The sequence below is a fragment of the Phyllobates terribilis genome, unplaced genomic scaffold (assembly GCF_046119375.1).
Source record: "Phyllobates terribilis strain yellow unplaced genomic scaffold, ASM4611937v1 Scaffold_2__4_contigs__length_985480577, whole genome shotgun sequence".
In the NCBI taxonomy this organism is placed as follows: domain Eukaryota; kingdom Metazoa; phylum Chordata; class Amphibia; order Anura; family Dendrobatidae; genus Phyllobates; species Phyllobates terribilis.
Window position 1 is genome coordinate 199805560 of NW_027362762.1, and position 15345 is coordinate 199820904.

The 15345-nt window shown below is 42.6% G+C and overlaps 1 protein-coding gene across 1 annotated transcript; it reads left to right on the top strand.

The window, feature by feature from the left end:
- Window positions 1–4586: 4586 nt before the first annotated feature.
- WNT1 (Wnt family member 1) lies at window positions 4587–13988 on the top strand. Its single transcript, XM_073670250.1, has 4 exons — window positions 4587–4803; window positions 6906–7165; window positions 7379–7644; window positions 11909–13988. The coding sequence occupies exons 1-4, from the start codon at window positions 4703–4705 to the stop codon at window positions 12398–12400; spliced, it is 1119 nt and encodes a 372-aa protein (XP_073526351.1). The 5' UTR covers window positions 4587–4702; the 3' UTR covers window positions 12401–13988.
- Window positions 13989–15345: the final 1357 nt, after the last annotated feature.

Sequence of the window (15345 nt, forward strand, 5' to 3'; positions counted from 1 at the left end):
ACTAGGCCTCAAGCAGAAGCCGCGGCCGCGACCCCTGTGACGTCACGCGCCTCAACCCTGAGCGCGGCGAAGCAGGAAATACCATCGGCCTGGTCGCAAGGTCTAGTACCTCCGGGCGCCGCAATTCCAACAGCGCCCTCTACCTCTGCCGAGCCACCGGCCTGGTCGCAAGGCCAGGAACACCCGGGCGCCGCCGTCTTCACGGTGCCCTTTACCTTTAGGGTGCCCCAGGCCTGGTCGCAAGGCCTGGTCAATCCGGGCGCCGCTTCCACCACCGCGCCCTCAACATCTAGAGTGCCACACCTGGGTGAAGACTTGTTTGCCCAGCACACGTGCCCGTATGGGCAGCCCTTTGTGTGGCCACCGGAGTACCACCATCCCCGACTCCGGAAAGAAAGACCCCTAGATGAGCCCCTGATTCCGGTTCCGAAGCCCGTTAAAAGGACCCCGCTCCCGCTGGAAGAAGCGCAGTTCGAGTGGGACCTCACCGGAGGAGACCTCATGGGGTTCACTCAAGAAACGCGGGCAGCCGCAGCTGAACGTGCGGAGTGCTGCCGGCAGCAGTTAGAGGTCTTCGACCGGGAGAGGAGAGAGAGGCGGGTCCGAGAGCAGCGGCTGCAGGAATAGAGCGCAGAGCAGAAGAGCCGGACCAGGAGGAACCCCCGTGCAGCCCACGGTCCCCGTGCCACCGGGACTGTAATTAAATTCCAACTGCAGCACGGTTGGGGTTTCATCAGAGACCATCATACCCCCGGCGACGTCTTTGTAACCCGCAGAGACGTAGAAAGCCATCTGCCGGAGGGACACAGAGGTCGTGACCTGTACGTAGGGGACGAGGTCACGTTCACCCGGCACAAGTGTGCCAAAGGACCCTACGCCCTCCATGTACATCGCCTGACGGAGGAGGAGCTGCGGTGTGAGGAGGAGCAAGAGGACCCGGACGGGTCTGAAGAAGGAGCAGGAGGACGCCGTCATTAAAGTACGGTAAAGAGACTGTAAATAGTTACCCGTCAGGGTACAGTGAACTGTTACTGCTGCTAGTTAAAATATAGTCCCCGTTGGGACCAGCAAATTGAACTGAAACCCGTGTGTCCCTATTCCCACTGACCGAGGACTGAGAGCGGTCATTCCTTTCCTAATACCTGGCCGAGGACTGAGAGCGGCCATATTCCCCTTGTACATAGTTGCGCTTTTTAAGGCGCCCCCTACTGGTTTTATAGGCTACAAGAGACTGTCGCACTTTACCCGGTCACAAGTCGCACCGTGGCCGGAGGAACAAGACAAGAATGTTATTTATGAAAAGTTTTATATATATATAATGTTTTATATGTTGATGTTGTTATGAAAAAAATTTGTATGTTTGTGGATGTTTTATTCTCTTACAGCCCGAGGACGTGCTGTGATTTACCAGGGGGGAATGTAGCACCCTGAGGATTCGGCTGCTACAGGGGTATTGCACCTCGAGCCAGAGGTGTGATATTCCACTCCCGGGTAAGGATGGAGTGTGGAACTGAGCTCAGTTAGCTGCATGCACTACATACATCCCATTTCCGAGGGACAGACCGATGGTACTCCCACTAGGTATATGTGCAGGTACGACAGTGTCTGTCCCTGGCTGGAGTGGGAGGGGGGTGGAACATCCCAGTAGTGTAGGGGCAGATAGGGGGAGCAGTCTGGGTAATGCTAGGAGCTCATTGGGTGCTGGTCACCTGAGCTCACACATAGAGGGAGTATATAAGGTGGGAACCATCTTAGATCAGGGTCAGTCTTCTGTAGAGGATGAGTGAGTCCTGAGAGAGGTCCAGGAGCGCCTGCAGAGAGAGAGAGAGAGAGGAGTAGAGAAGGACCCAGAGGGGGAGAAGAAGGAACCCCAAGAACCTAGTATACAACCAGAAGGGTGAAGGGTTGGCACGCAAGGGAACCGGATCCCAAATTAGTGGAGGAGAGAAACCACCCTCAGCTAAGAACCGGAGGCTGCGACATTACATTTGGAGCAGCCCCTCACTAAGTCCACTAAGAAGGCACACCAGGCATAGGGTCAGGGAACCCCGAAGAGGTGCACCCACCAAGAGGCCCGAGGGAGCCGGATATAAGTGGACCCCTGGTGAGGAAGGCCAGTAGAAAGGACAGTCAGAAAGGGAGCTCAGGACCACGCTCCAGAATTGCTTGGGGGTTGGCCGAGTCCAGGACCTGGTGGACGCAGCACGGCTCGGGCGGTCACTTAAGGCCAGAGTGACCACAAGAACAGCAGTAAGTAAAAACCCTGAACTGCACAGCCCGACTCTGAGTCTTTTTACCATCCACACTGCACCTCCACCACAACCACCATCCTCTACACCTGACCCCCTGAGGCTATACCCCTCCCGTTGGGGGTTATACTACCACAGCTGCACATCTACCATCAGCCTCAGCGGACCCTGCTGCAGCGGCGGCCGTTTGACCGCAAATCAACGGGTGGCGTAGTCGACACAAAGAACAACTAATAACATCTGTAAAGACTGCCACACACTGAGCTTGACACCCTGGGCACGGACCGGGTCACCGCCACTCGGAGACTACAACCCCCATCTGATCCGGCTCCGGGTATCCCCCAAACAACACTGGCCCAGGGGGCGCATCACATAAATACGCTAAATGATCGGTCCCATATTCCACCATAGTATTCAATGGTACCTACATCCTGAGAGTGCAGATACTGTTAAAATTAAGTCAACTGTGTAGGGAGGTCACAGTGCTATTTGGCACCAGTCTCCCGCCCCCAATTCACAGGTGGAATGCCACTGCTTCCAGGTTTTTGGGCTGGATAGAATCAGCCATAAGGGCTAGATGTGGCCCGCAGGTTGCAGTTTTTCCAGGTCTGCTATACAGCACTGCAATAAAGGGGGCAGCAATCACATACAAATTGTACAAGAAATGTCTAAGCAACAGTGAACATTTTATAAAAATACACAATTCAGCAAGGCCATAACAGGGGTAGCATTCAGGTCGTGTCAAAGGCATTAACAAACCAATCTGCGTACTTAGGGTATTTAGATACTTAACTGTACACAAGTTGCATCTTGCAAGAGACTAAATTAACTTTCTATAATCTATGCAAAGGCTAGAATATTTCATGGATTTATGAATAGGTAGAGTGTCGGAAATATTGTTCACTACATCTAAAAACAGAGACACAATAATATTTTTTAAGCAATCTTCAATTTAAAAACGCTGCAACTTCTTTATAAGGGTATGTGCATGCAGCAAAATTATTTTAGTCAAATATTTAAATAACCATCATAGTAATTAATGGGTTGTAATTTGAATAATTGAACATTTTAAGTTACATTTGCTATATGACATAGTAAATACATTACCATATAATACATATATGTTCTCTTTCATTCAACAAGACCTGAGCCTAAGGTGTATTTATTCATGAATATTCATTATTCAGAGGTCCACAGGTATTTCAGTCAGATCAACAGTACTAAATCCAACAAACATTTATCATTTGTGACTAATGACAGCATTCACTTAGCAGTTACATTAAGGCAATGAATTATTTATAGTGTTTTTATGACACAAGAAGCACAGGTTAATGCTGACATAATGTGCTATTATCACTGGTGGTCAATGAACTTCCTGCACAGGATGGCAATGCAAGTCCCTGACTGGCTAAAAAGCGGACACAGCACATTGGTAACAGAAGCATAAACCAAAATGACGTTTGTAAAGCAGCTGCCAAAGAAGCAAAAGTTAAAAAAAAAATCAGAAGGAAAAAAGCCACTAAAGAAACCTCAGAGATGCTGAGCTCCCAGAGTAGCCTCAATGTGTAGCAGCCTCTAATGTCAGTATGATAGGATATTCCAGGAAGGGGAGAGGCAAAAAAAGACTGTGTGGGATCTGCTGGACAAATAATAAGACCTGCACACTGCACAGAGTCTGGACAGAACCTGGTGTCTGTCAATAACCATGCACATAGGAGGCTCCTCAGAACTTCTGCTCTGCACACCCCATAGCCAGTGGCTGAGCAACCAAAGACATTGCATTGTGACATTTTACTGAACCATAGGACAACATGCGCTAGATGGTTTTGTTGAGTTACTGGAGAAACACAAAAAGCTCCCTCTGGCTCTGATTTTTTTTTTCACCATAGTTGAAGAAGTAAAATCTGAAGATGTGGGGGTGGGAGGATTGCCCCCTCTGTGTTGGATTTAGTGGCTGTCATGCAGAGAAGGATTGGGGAGGAATTGTACAATGACTGAGCTGGTCTCTATGGCCATTAAGGGTATTAATCTCTCTCTCCACCTTCTTTCTCTTTGGCCTCCTCTGATGGAAAGACAGCTCCTGACCGCTGTGTCACCTACTCAGTAGGGGCAGAACATGTCCCTGGATCCTCATTGTTAGCATAAGCTGAGGTCTACTTATTCAGTGCTGGCTGGGATCTTGTCTCCAACTTTCCACTACTTCTCACATATCCCTGCATCCAAGGCAATTCACATCCATAGCAACATTCTCTCTTTTTTTTTGGGGGGGGGGGAGAGCAACAGCAACAATAGAAATACTGAAAACTCAAAATTGAATGAAACATACCTCAAAGCATCTCCTGACATTGAGCTGCCTGCATCTGTAGTGTCCTCAGGTGGACCTGAACTTATGAGCAGAAGCCTCCACAAACTTGGCCCATCCTGCAAAAACACCTGCTGAATCCACTGCAGATATGAAGATCCTTACTTTCCTAGTCGGCCTGAAGACTTTATGGGTTTTGGCATTCTCTTCCTTGTCCAATACGATGGCTGTGAACAACAGCGGCAAGTGGTGGTAAGTGGTCATTGCTGGGGTCCTATGCACCATGGTGGGCTAAATGTGGAGCAGGAGTGCATGCAATAATAAGAACAGACAAGTATATATTCTGGTTATGTCCAGCTCAATGACAGTATTAAATGTACAGATGTAAAATATTTTCAGAAAACCTAGTGGAGAATTGCTTTGGATAAATATTTGTCAAGTTGCTCTTTTAATGGAAACTTAAATCTATGACTATGTGTAACTATCTACTTTTACTGTATAAGAACACACTAAATTTAATTCAGCCGACAATTCTCTGCTTAGTGTACAACTCTGCAGCGACTTCTATTCTCTGCATTGCACCTGTGCTGGGTGTTGCAGACTGCACACATGAAGTATAGGAGGACACATAGCATGTATCTTATTTATCTACATGAAAGCAAATAATTCCATTATTTTCAAATAACTAGATAAATGGTACTAAAGCTAACCTGCTTCATTGTAAACCAATATCTAGTAGTAATGCACCTATGCCTCATCCCTACTCTAATCATGGTAAAAGAGCTTCATTGAATATGACAAGATGTATAGAAACATTTAGAATAATAGATTGTTGATCTAATATAATAATTCATGATATATGCTGCCAATACTAAATTTAACATAGGTAAAAAATACTTTAATTCTCTACTCATACAAGTACAATAGTCCATAAGGCTACATTCCCACCATGAGATTTTGGTGAGTTTTTGATGTTGCAGATTTCCTGCACCATTTCTGCACCCAGTAAGTAATGTAGATTACTTTTCAAAAATACACAAGGTAAAAAACTCACCAAAATCATCATGGGAATGTAGCCAAACAGACAACATTATCACCAATAATGCTCCCATCAGTGCCTATAAATGCATAGGCTGTGGATTCTATGTGATCAGTACATCATTTATACTCACCCCAAACTAAAACAATATGCAGCCATATTCCTCTACACCTGTTCCTATCTGTGCCTCATTTACCATGCATAATATATCACACTAGATATTACATATGTATTAAGTACATCAATGAACCTAATCTGCATCTACTATAATCATTGCAACTATAATAGTAGTGCACCTTACCTTAATAATAAAGATTACATGCAGCTTGAGTTCACCACAACTATAACTAAGTTAATAATCCATTCTATCTGTGACTTATTTTATGTTGTATAATGTAAAAAGGATAAAATAATATTACATTTATTTTAATCTATTATTATGATTACTGATATTTATATTAGTTACACTAACACCTGTTGACTGCATGCAGTTGGTATCTGATTTATAGGAATTATAACATTTTGATTTATTTTTCAATATTTACTTATGCAAACCAAATGCAGAAATAGCTATATGATTTGTTATCTTCTCTACATGTAATGAATGAATGGATGGATGCATGGATTAATGAATTAATTATGGTACTGTTGTATTGTTACTCCACATGAGGCTCATAAGACTTAAGAGGCTTAAGACAGTCACTTTATTGTATGCAGCTCTTTTCATTTTCACTTATATATATATGATACAGGAGGTTATTCTGTTGCTGTTGTACTTTATCATGATACATTGTAATCTGTTTACTAATATTGTTTCTTAAATAGAACCTGTTCTCAGATTCAATGTCTGAATGGTTTCATATGAACTGTTTCATTAGGTTGAACCCACAAAGCAGCCATACTATGAATTATATGAAATCTCATTCTCCACTTCCCTTGCTTACCTCATCAATCGATATGCATCTAACCACAGCCATGGTAACATAACACTGTGACTTACACATCTGTATGCACATAAGAGAGTCATGTGGTTGCCCAAAGTGTAAAGGGAGCAGAAGGAAAGCAGAGGTGATACTTATTATAGCTCTGTGATTACAGAGTATGATAGTCCAAGTATAACTAGACATATGTATGGCTGTCAACAGTTCACATAGTCATATTTGCATAAGGAATGCAGAAAAATGTACAGAATATATATCCATATTTTCATGTAATACAACCAGTACAGCATCCTGCTCAGTCTACATGCTCTTGTATGATTGATTGTATTGATGCTCACTAGTCTCTATTGTTTAACACATCTTATATCTTTCAGGGGTATAGTAAACATAGCTTCCAATGGAAATGTGCTCCCAGGAACAGACATAGGCCCAGTTCCTCTTGTGTTAGATCCAAGTCTTCAACTTTTAAGCAGAAGACAAAGACGACTAATACGTCAAAACCCAGGTATCCTACAAAGCATTACACGTGGGCTTCTCAGTGCCATCCGAGAATGCAAGTGGCAATTCCGAAACCGTCGTTGGAACTGTCCTACTGGACCTGGAAATCAGGTGTTTGGCAAAATAATTGGCCGAGGTAAGGGATAAATGATAGTAATGCAGAAATAACTAAAATAGGGCACTGATTGTTTGTTACTATACAAGTTGATTGCATAGTCTTTTTTTAAGAGGGTTAAAAATCGAAAGTTCATAAAAATGTGTCCCCCAAATTATATTGAATTCTATATGGTAATGCACATTAAATGTGTGAAAGTATACCCTTAGTAATAGATTTTTCTACCTGTTGCAGGCTGCAGGGAGACTGCCTTTGTGTTTGCCATTACTAGTGCTGGTGTAACCCATTCTGTGGCCCGTTCCTGTTCAGAGGGTTCAATTGAATCCTGCTCATGTGATTACCGGCGTCGAGGCCCTGGAGGACCAGATTGGCATTGGGGAGGCTGCAGTGACAACATTGAATTTGGAAGGTTCATAGGAAAAGAGTTTGTTGACTCCAGTGAAAGAGGGAGAGACCTAAAGTATCTGGTAAATCTACACAATAACCAAGCAGGCAGAATGGTAAGTTTGGGTTTTGCATTGTCATTAAGTTCACTGGATCTAATTTATTATATTGAATGGAAATCCAATTGTCACACTGATCACATCAAAACCACTGACAGGTGAAGTGAATACCGTTGAGTTTCTCATGACAATCGCACATGTCAAGGGAGGCAGACAGATTTTAAAGGGGTTTTCCCACAAATGAAAGTTCATTTTAATCAATAGATCTTGGACTAATAATAAGTTCCACAATTAGATGTGTTTAAATTAAATGTTCCTGTGCTGAGATAATCTTATAAATGTTCCCCTGTGTAATAGCTGTGTCTGACCATGTACGGAACATGGTCTGATCATACCACATCTCCTAGGCAGGAGAGGACGCAAAAGAGAGTATACAGACATTACAGCCGGGATCACAGCTGATTCTTTTTGTGAGGTAAAACATTTCACTGCCTGTTTTTAAACAATGTTTTACTTCAAAGAAAGAATCAGCTGTGATCCCCTGCTGTAATGTCTGTATAGTCTTTTGCTTCCTCCCCTGCCCAGGAGCTGTCGTATGATCAGACCATGTTCCTGTACGGTCAGACACGGCCATTACACAGTACACAGCAGGGGCACATTTATAAGATTATCTCAGCACAGGGACATGTGATTTAATTAGATTCAATTGTGGAAGTTATTATTACTCCAAGATCTATTGATTAAAATTAACTTTTATTCGTGGTAAAACCCCTTTAAAGTTGATGCATTGGAAACAATAAAAATGGGCAAGTGTTAGGATCCGAGTGTGGAGACACGGGGGTCGGTGGGTGCTCTCATCCGCTGGCTCGGCTGTCTTTAGAAATACCGCATGGACCAGGGCTCATCCCACTGAACGCCCGCTCTCCTTTCCAGAGGGCATAATACTAACCAGACAGCACAGGGTGAATGTAAAGCAGTTTGGCAATAGATTATTGAACCACCAGCATACAATAATATATAGTACAGGCCCAGCCAGTACATAAGATGGTGCAAATTACAGAGTCTCACCCTTCTACTGACTCGCGGGGATTAGAGCAGCTGCGACTTTCGGGCTGCGACTTTGTGGCTTCCAGGGCCGACTTCGCCACCAGTGGCACCCCGCTTTTGGCAGGCACCCACAGAGAAAAGGTAACGACAAGCTTAGGAAGCTGACAGTCCATTGAAGTACATGGTCAGGTGACCTGATTGTCTCAACCTGACTTCTCCAAATGTCTCCATGGGGCCAAGTGACCTGATTGTCCCAACTTGGCTTCTCCAAATGTCCCTATGGAGCCAGGTGGCCTGATTGTCCCAACCTGGCTTCTCTAAATGCCTCCATTGGTTCAGTAATAGTCAATGGATCGGATCTGTATTTCTCCAGCTGGGGCCGTGGTCCCTTAATCTGGCATCCTGTAGAGTGTCAAATCTGTATTCCTCTGATTGGAGCCATGGTTCCCTGGCTGCTGTTCTGTAGAGTCTCTCTGTTGAAGCATAGAGGTCCCTTTTTATACCCACATCTATCCTCCAGGCCATCACCCCAGGTCAGGGGGAAGGTGGGATGAGGTCATGTCTCATTGTTCGAGTATTCAATCAATCTGCATAGTTTGTCCTTCAATGTTTGTAGGTCAACAAGCTGCAAGGACTGATACAATGGGTAATCAACATATTAGCAAACATTGATTGTTCAATTACCCTGCATCCCTGTCCTCCAAGGATAGCAGCACATTAAGCTGCAACAAACATCAATTCAAGAGTGACTGTTCAGGCTCATATGAACAATGGCCTATGTCTCCTAACCTACTGAAAAATATGTCTGGCCTAATTAAGAATGAATGCTGTGTTGTCACACCGAGCAATATTGACAAGGTCCAAATTATGATGAATAGATGATTAGCTCAGATCATTTCCAAAATGGTAAGACTTGTGAGGTGTTCTCACTATGCAGTGGTTAATAGTACCTTTCCCAAAGTTGAAGAACTGGTAAGGAAGGAGAAGTGGTACTCCAGTAATGTGGTCATGATGAGTTTTCAATATTCATTGATGTTAGTGGGGAATGAAGCCTCGTCCATTTAGTCCAACCACATATAGAATATATTGTGGCATAAATTTCTGAAAAGATTAATGGTATCATAAAAAAGGTATCAGAACACACAGTTGCATATGAGGTTTTGTAGGCTCAGATCAGTGAAGATACCCATGCTGACAGTTGTGCACCACCAAAGCAATGCCATAGTAGGCACATAAGCATCAGATTGGACTATAGAGAAATTAAGAAACTGACCAGGTCAGATGAAAGTAATTTTTCTATACTTTGTGTGGGTGACCAAGTGCATGTGTGCTACTTATCTGGGGAAGACATGGCACCAGGATGCACTATAGAAAGAAGTCAAGCAGGAGGAGGCGGAGTGATGGTCTAAACCAGGGATGTCAAACTCAAACACACAGAGGGCCAAAATGAAAAACTTGGACAAAGCTGCAGGCCAACCAGTATACAGTATAATGAGCCTCACAAAGTCCTCCATACAGAATAATGGGCCCCACATAGTCATCCATACAGAATAATGGGCCCAACATAGTCCTCCATACAGAATAATGGGCCCCACATAGTACTCCATATAGTATAATGAGCCCCACAAAGTCCTCTATACAGAATAATGGGCCCCACATAGTCCTCCATACAGTATAATGAGCCACACAAAATCCTCCATACAGAATAATGGGCACCACATATTCCTCCATACAGAATAATGGCCCCACATAGTCCTCCATACAGAATAACGGCCACACATAGTCCTCCATACAGAATAATGACCCCACATAGTCTTCCATATAGAATAACAACCCTACATAGTTCTCCATACACAATAATGGCCCCACATAGTGCTCCATACACAATAATTGGGCACACATAGTCCCCCATACAGAATAATGGGCCCCACATGGTTCTGGTGTCACAAGCCAAATAAAGCCACCATGTGGGCCAGATTTGGCCCACGGGCCAGAGTTTGACATATGTGGTCTAAACAATGTTCTGCTGGATAACCCCAGGTACTAGCAATCATATGTCTGCTACTTTGACATGTATAATCATGCTTAACATTCTTGCAGAAAAAGTATACCACTTCATGGCAACAGTGTTCCCTAGTGGCAGTGGCCCTTTTTAGTACACTAATATGCCCCGCCACCTTTCAAAAATTGTTTATAAATAATTATAGAAACATTGCAAAAAGAGTAAAGTGATGATTTGTCCTGCAAATTCCCTAATCTGATTGAACACCTGAAAAACCAAGCCCGCTACATTTAGGTCTTACCTCATGACTAACAGGAGTTAAAGAAGTTTTCCCACAAACCAAAGTTAATTTTAATCAATAAATCTTGAAATAATAATAACTTCCCCAATTGGAGGTGTTTACAAAAAATGTTCCTGTGCTGAGATAATCTTATAAATGTGCCAATTCTATGTACTGTGTAATGGCTGTGTCTGAACGTGCAGGAACATGGTCTGATCATACCACAGCTCCTGGGCAGGAGAGGACGCAAAAGAGTATACAGATATTACAGCACGGGATCACAGCTGATTCTTTTCGTGAGGTAAAATATTTCCCTGCCTGTTTTTAAACAATGTTTTACTTCAAAGAAAGAATCAGCTGCGATCCCCTGCTGTGATGTCTGTATACTTTTCATCTCACCTTGCCCAGGAGCTGTGGTCTGATCAGACCATGTTCCGTAGACGGTCAGACACAGCCATTACACAGTACACAGCAGGGGCACATTTATAAGATTATCTCAGCACAGGAACATTTTATTTACACACATCCAATTGTGGAAGTTATTATTATTCCAAGATCTATTAATTAAAATGAACTTTTGTTTGTGGGAAAACCCCTTTAAAGAATCTGCTGCTAATGTTTGGTGCCAGCTACGAAAGAACACTGTCAGAGGTCTTATGGAGTCAATGCCTAGATGTGTTGCAGCTGTTTTTATGGCTCTAGGAGAACTTTATACAATAATAAGCAGGTGATTTTAATGTTATGACTGATCTGTATATGAACTTGCCACAGTATTAGGACTCTACTCTACTCAATGTTCTAACTCTGAACATAACAATAAAACAAATTAATTTTTGCTAAAATTTCTATTACTTAGAACACAGTACGTGTACTTGTAAGATTAGTCATCAAAGGATCATCAAAGTTTAATTTTGATTCACAAAAGGAAAGTTAGGGTACAACTCTGTATTATTTTCCTGCTTTATTGAAGGATTTTGTCTTATATCTTGTAGACCGTGATGACGGAGATGCGTCAGGAATGCAAGTGTCATGGAATGTCAGGATCCTGCTCTCTTCGTACCTGCTGGATGCGTCTTCCTCCATTTCGGGCAGTGGGGGATGCTCTGAAAGATCGGTTTGATGGTGCCTCAAAAGTCACATACAGTAACAATGGCAGCAACCGTGGAAGTTCTCGTAGTGACCTCCCACATCTGGAACCTGAGAACCCTTCTCACGCTATGCCTTCTTCTAGAGATTTGGTGTATTTTGAGAAGTCTCCAAACTTCTGCAGCCCAAGCGAAAAGACAGGAACACCAGGTACAACAGGGCGAATTTGCAACAGCACTTCTTTAGGTCTGGATGGTTGTGAACTTCTGTGCTGTGGCCGAGGTTACAGGAGTCGGGCTGAGAAGGTGACAGAAAGGTGTCATTGCACCTTTCACTGGTGTTGTCATGTCACCTGTTTGAACTGCACTACGACACAAATAGTCCACGAGTGCCTGTGAAAATCACTCTCCAATCCTCTGCACTGAGTAAACTACCACTTTGAGTTGCCTCTTTTTTGAAAGGTTGGGAGCAGTAGCAGTCTGATTTTAGGTTAAGGACTAGCACTGGCGATGAAGACTGAAAGGCTGGCACTGCACACAGAATAAATCAGGGACGTGACGTACTGCTCTGCTATTATAACTCTTAGGTGATGCACAGACTTTCAGCTTGGAGTTCTTTGAGCTCATATTACAAAATAATACATAACTCCATGGTGCCATACAAAACTGTATAGTACACTTCAGTCAATGTACATAAATTGTAGACTTTTTCAGCTAGCACTGATAATCCTGCACTGATAACAGTATTATTTGCTTAACCTCATGTACCTTATACATAGGGATTCATGCCAAACCAAGGTACCTCAACACAAATATTGGAAAAAATGAATCATAGCAGATACTGTTCTGCTAGACAGAAGGACAACAATTATACTCAGAAATAAAATGTGATGGTTTCAAGGCTAAATATTTCCAGTTATAGCAATAAGGCCACAATGTATTTAAGCTTGTCATTCATAGCCAACTGAATAGTGCACGGCCTCTTGATACTGTGTTAGTATCAACAGTATTGCAGCCTGTGATATGAAGAGGAGATGCTAAGAAGATTAAATCTAACAAAGCCTGTATATCTAGGGCTTCCCAAGAAACTCATCTCAGGATAATAGTAAAGAGACCCATGTAAGTGAAGATAGGCAAAGAATGAGCTGCTCAAAGCAACTGCAATTCCTGTAGGAGTAAATGCTACTTTAAAACTTGAATGAATATTTGTCAAGAAGAAGCAAAGTGAGAGAATACCCACTGGGAATAATATTAGGATGTGAATATGACAAAGAGAGTTTTATTTACTTACTCAGCTGGATAAGTGGTGGGAACAAAAATGAAGATGCTGAATTCCCAATATCTGTTATTCACAGGCCTTGTTTAGGGAATGGGCCAAATTGTTCCCCTCTATGGGCGCAGCACCAAAGAACTCAAAGCAGAAGAAATTAAAACCTGTCACACAAGGCAATTAGTTCTAAAGAATGTTTCCTTTAAAGAGGACCTTTCACTGGATTTTTTTAATTTAAACTGAGTACCCCCTCCAATTGCTGCTGCTCCACTGATTTTGGAAAGGTTGTTCTTTTCCATCTGTACCCCACCGTTCCTAAGTTATGCCTCTAAGCAAGGATAGAGTCCCATGTGGCCTGATAGAATAACATTGGTCTGAGTGCGATCCGATGTTTTGTGAGAACGCACTCGGAACAAAAATACGGTCGTGTGCACCTGGCCTAATAATGGTGCAAATTTTCCCATCGAACAACTGGACGTATATCACAGAACTCCTCTGTGAGCATTTGCTTTTCTCCTTTGACATTGGCCAATCAAAAATATATTCATGCCCATAGAGAAGTTCTGTGGTATACTCCCAATTCGCTGGATGGAAAATTCATACATTCATTGCCTAACATACCTTTGAAAGAAAGGGGCATAGACAAAACAGGAAAGCTGTTACAGAATGAGTGAAACAGCGCTAATTGCAGAAGATACTCAGTTTAAATTATAAAATGCACTCAAGGGTCTCTTCAAACATGAAGGCACAAAGTGTTTCTATAAAGGCACTTTTACAATTACAAAATGTTTTTTCCTTATATTCCCTATATCACAACTGTATGGGGGAGAAATGACATTTTTGTCCACAGTTAAAGGAAAAGAATGGGACTATTCCACTCTTAATGAGATTAGAAATAGTCTCTGGAAATAAATAATACAATACAGTGGTCTCATTAAAACCACTAAATAAAACAGTAATTATATTACTACAGATCCTAATAAAAGTTACATTTTATTTTTATATATTTTGAATCAAATTTAGTTGCCTGGCTGGCCACAACTTCCACCCCCAAAATCACCTGTGTGCTAGGAATTGGACTTGGTGCAATCAGTTGATCGCCTGGGGATGGCATTTTGAAAGGTGATATCTTAGATGAGGCAATGTCTTTAATGAAAGGGATTTTGTCACCAAGATTTCACTTCCAAACTATTTATATGTGCATGTAGCCCTTTCAGAGACAAGTCCAGCAATACCTTTACATTTCCAGTCCATTCCTCCATTACTGAGAAATCAACATTTGCATTAATACGCAATTGAGGCTGAAGATCTGAAGCCTTTGTCACTCCAGCTCTATTCCTCTCCCAGCGCCGTCTCCTCCTGCTTGACTGACGGCTCCTTTGTCTGAAATCACACAGCATAGAGGCTGTCAGTCAAGCAGGAGGCAGCACTGGGCGGGGAATAGAGGTGGAGTGTCAGAAGCTTCAGATCTATTATAACTTTTTGCATATGCAATCAAAAGCTGATTACAGAGTAACAGAGGAACAGGCTTGACATGTAAAAGAATTGCTGGATTTGTTTTTCAAAAAGCTACATGCACATATAAATAGTTTGGGGGTGAAATCCTGTAGACAGATTCCCTTTAAGTTCATCTTCTTTGCTTATTTTTCATTGACAACTGATGTTCAGTGACTGCTCACCAGGTAAAACCTACTATTCTTCAGTCATCTTTAAACTACGTAAAGGCCCTTTATTATATACAAACATGTTGAATAATATACTTTGGACCAGACCAGTGTTTTGAACGCTACTATGTCCACTGACAATGCTTCCCGTTCTTTGTTCTGGTGGTTCTGGTGCCACACATTACAATCCTGAGTTACTGGTGTACTTGTAGTGACACAATAGGAAGTATTGCCATGAGGACATGTATTTATCATGTGCAGTAAATGGTCTTTCTATAGCACTTCTGATAGTTCTCCTTTAATAACCTGCCTGTGCCTGTCTCGTGACAAGGCTGGGGGACACATTGCTTTATGTTATTTATCAGATTCAAGAAAGTAATTGTGAAATATATGATTTGATGCCACTAGTT